This window comes from Penaeus japonicus, unplaced genomic scaffold (genome assembly GCF_977035675.1).
Source record: "Penaeus japonicus unplaced genomic scaffold, GWHDUDI00000001_assembly GWHDUDI00000013, whole genome shotgun sequence".
Taxonomy (NCBI): Eukaryota; Metazoa; Arthropoda; class Malacostraca; order Decapoda; family Penaeidae; genus Penaeus; species Penaeus japonicus.
The window spans coordinates 10,774,830-10,777,329 of record NW_028234415.1 but is presented as its reverse complement, the minus strand read 5'-3'; the positions used below and the strand labels follow the sequence as shown (position 1 = coordinate 10,777,329).

At 43.6% G+C, this 2,500-nt stretch overlaps 1 protein-coding gene across 1 annotated transcript in view; it reads right to left on the bottom strand.

Moving 5' to 3' along the window:
- The window catches only part of LOC122262325 (uncharacterized), a 33,584-nt gene that overhangs the window by 20,495 nt on the left and 10,589 nt on the right, over positions 1-2,500 (bottom strand). Inside the window, exons 7-8 of the mRNA XM_086542895.1 lie at positions 1,956-2,028; positions 445-554 (exon numbers count right to left, since the gene is read on the bottom strand). Of these exons, the coding sequence (XP_086399021.1) occupies positions 445-554; positions 1,956-2,028 (183 nt within the window). The remainder of the gene's footprint in view (positions 1-444; positions 555-1,955; positions 2,029-2,500) is intronic.

The window sequence follows — 2,500 nt, the reverse complement described above, 5'->3', positions numbered from 1 at the left end:
TTTGGGGAAAATGTAAGAAAAATAATAATAAGAAAAATATAAAATAGTAACAATGAACAAAAAATATGTCTCCTTGATATGTTTTCACTGTTCGCTTATTTGGAAGAAAAAAAAAAACGTAATGATAGCGATAATGATGATAATGGTAATAATAATAATGATGATAATAATAAGAAGAATGATAATAATAATAATAATGATAATAATAATGATAATAATAATGATAATAATACAAATGATAAAGATAATAATAATACCCATGATGATAATGATGGTGACGATAACAATATCAACAACAACACTAAGACGATAACAATAATAATGATAACAATAGTAACACTCTTACCCACAACAACAACAAAAAAACACTACTACAACTACCATCACTACTACTACAACCACCACATCTATAAAAAAAAAAAAAAAAAAAAAAAAAAAAACTTACTTGTATCCCGTTTTACAGGTGTAAACAGCTTTTCCGGAGGCGATGTTGCCAATTGTCACTTCTCTCTCGCCATTGGTTACTGCGTCTGGCGCGGCGGGACAGGTGACGACTGCGAGAGGAGGGAGAGAGGGAGAGGTCGGGTGAGGTGGTGGAAGAGAGAGGGTGGGGTGGGGGGTGGGTGGGGAGGTGGGAGGTGGAAGGAGCGGAGGGGAGGTGGGAAGAGAGGGAGAGGTCGGGTGAGGTGGTGGAAGAGAGAGGGTGGGGTGGGGGGTGGGTGGGGAGGTGGGAGGTGGGAGGAGAGAGAGAGAGAGGGGGGGAGAGGTGGGAAGAGAGGGAGAGGTCGGGTGAGATGGTGGGGTGGGGGGGGGGGAGGTGGAAGGAGAGGAAGGGGGAGTGGGAGAGGGAGAGGGAGAGGTCGGTTGAGGTGGTGCAAGAGAGAGAGAGAGGGGGGGAGGGGGGAGGAGAGGGAGAATGGGGGAGGGAGAGGTCGGTTGTGGTGGTAGAAGAGAGAGGGGGGGGTGGAAGGAGAGGGAGATGAAGGGGAGTGGGAGAGGAAGAGCTTGGTTGAGGTGGTGGAAGAGAGAGAGATGAGGGGGGGGGGGGGAAGAAGGGAGGAGAGGAGAGGGAGAGGAGGGGGAGACGTCGGTTGAGGTGGTGGAAGAGAGAGGGGGGGGGAGGTGGAAGGAGAGAGAGATGAGGGGGAGTGGGAAAAGGAAAGGGGAGGAGTGGGGGAGGGAGAGAGGGAAACGTCGGTTGAGGCGGTGGAAGAGAGAGGGAGAGGGGGAGGTGGGGGAGAGACAGAGGGAGAGAGAGAGGAGATGAAGAGGACGAGAAAAATGGAGAGAGAGGGAGGGAGAGAGGAAAGAAGGAAGGAAGAAAGGTAGTGAGGAAGGGTAGAGAATAGAGAGAGAGAGAGAGAGAGAGAGAGAGAGAGAGAGAGAGAGAGAGAGAGAGAGAGAGAGAGAGAGAGAGAGAGAGAGAGAGAGAGAGAGAGAGAGAGAGAGAGAGAGAGAGAGAGAGAGAGAGAGAGAGAGAGAGAGTGAGAGAAGGAGAGGCGAGAGAGAGGCGAGAGAGAGACAGAGAGACGAGAGATAGAGAGAGACGAGGGATAGAGAGAGAGAGAGAGGATGAATAAGAGAGAGAGATGAGAGAGAGAGAGAGAGGAGAGAGAGAGAGAGAAAGAGAAGAGAAGAGAGAAGAGAGGAGAGAGAGAGAGAGCGATAATGAGCAGAGAGAGAGAGAAAAAAATAACAAAGAGAGAGAGAGAGAGAGAGAGAGAGAGAGAGAGAGAGAGAGAGAGAGAGAGAGAGAGAGAGAGGAAGAAAAAGAAAGAGAGATAAGCTGAAATATAGCGAAATAGGAGGGAGGGAAACACAAGACAAGTAAGACCAAAAAAAAAAAAAAAAAAAAAATCCAAATCTCAGGCTACATCTTTGTAAAAAAAACAAAAAAAACAAAACAAAAAAAAAACTAATGTAGTCAATTCAAAAGCCTAAAACATATAACTTACGCGTGGCCTCCATGGTATCTGTTTTGAACGCGAGGTCATCTCTGGTCATTTCGTCCTTAATTGCTGTTAACAGCTGGGGAGGAATGCCATGGAAGGCAAAACAGGTTATTCCTTTTCCTGTTGCTATTGAGGCTGTCGTGATGGTGGTAATGGTGATTATGGTGCTGATGATTATGATGACGGTAATAATGATAATTAATTTTATTCTATTAGCAAGTCGCTCTATTACACTTATTATTATTAATATTATTATTATTATCATCGTTATTGCCATCATCATCAATGTTATCACTATCCTCACCATAACGATTTGTATTATCACTATACCCATTTAAGTATTCTTGTCATTATGGCTATTGCTACAACTGTACTGTTATTTATTTGCCATGCGCAGTGTCTGTGACATGTAGGTCGATTTTACAAACTTTCATATTTTCATTGCATGTTTGGTTGTGTGTGTATATGTATAGAATATCATCTATATATAATAAGAATAATATATAACTCAACACTATTTATATATATATATATATATATATATATAT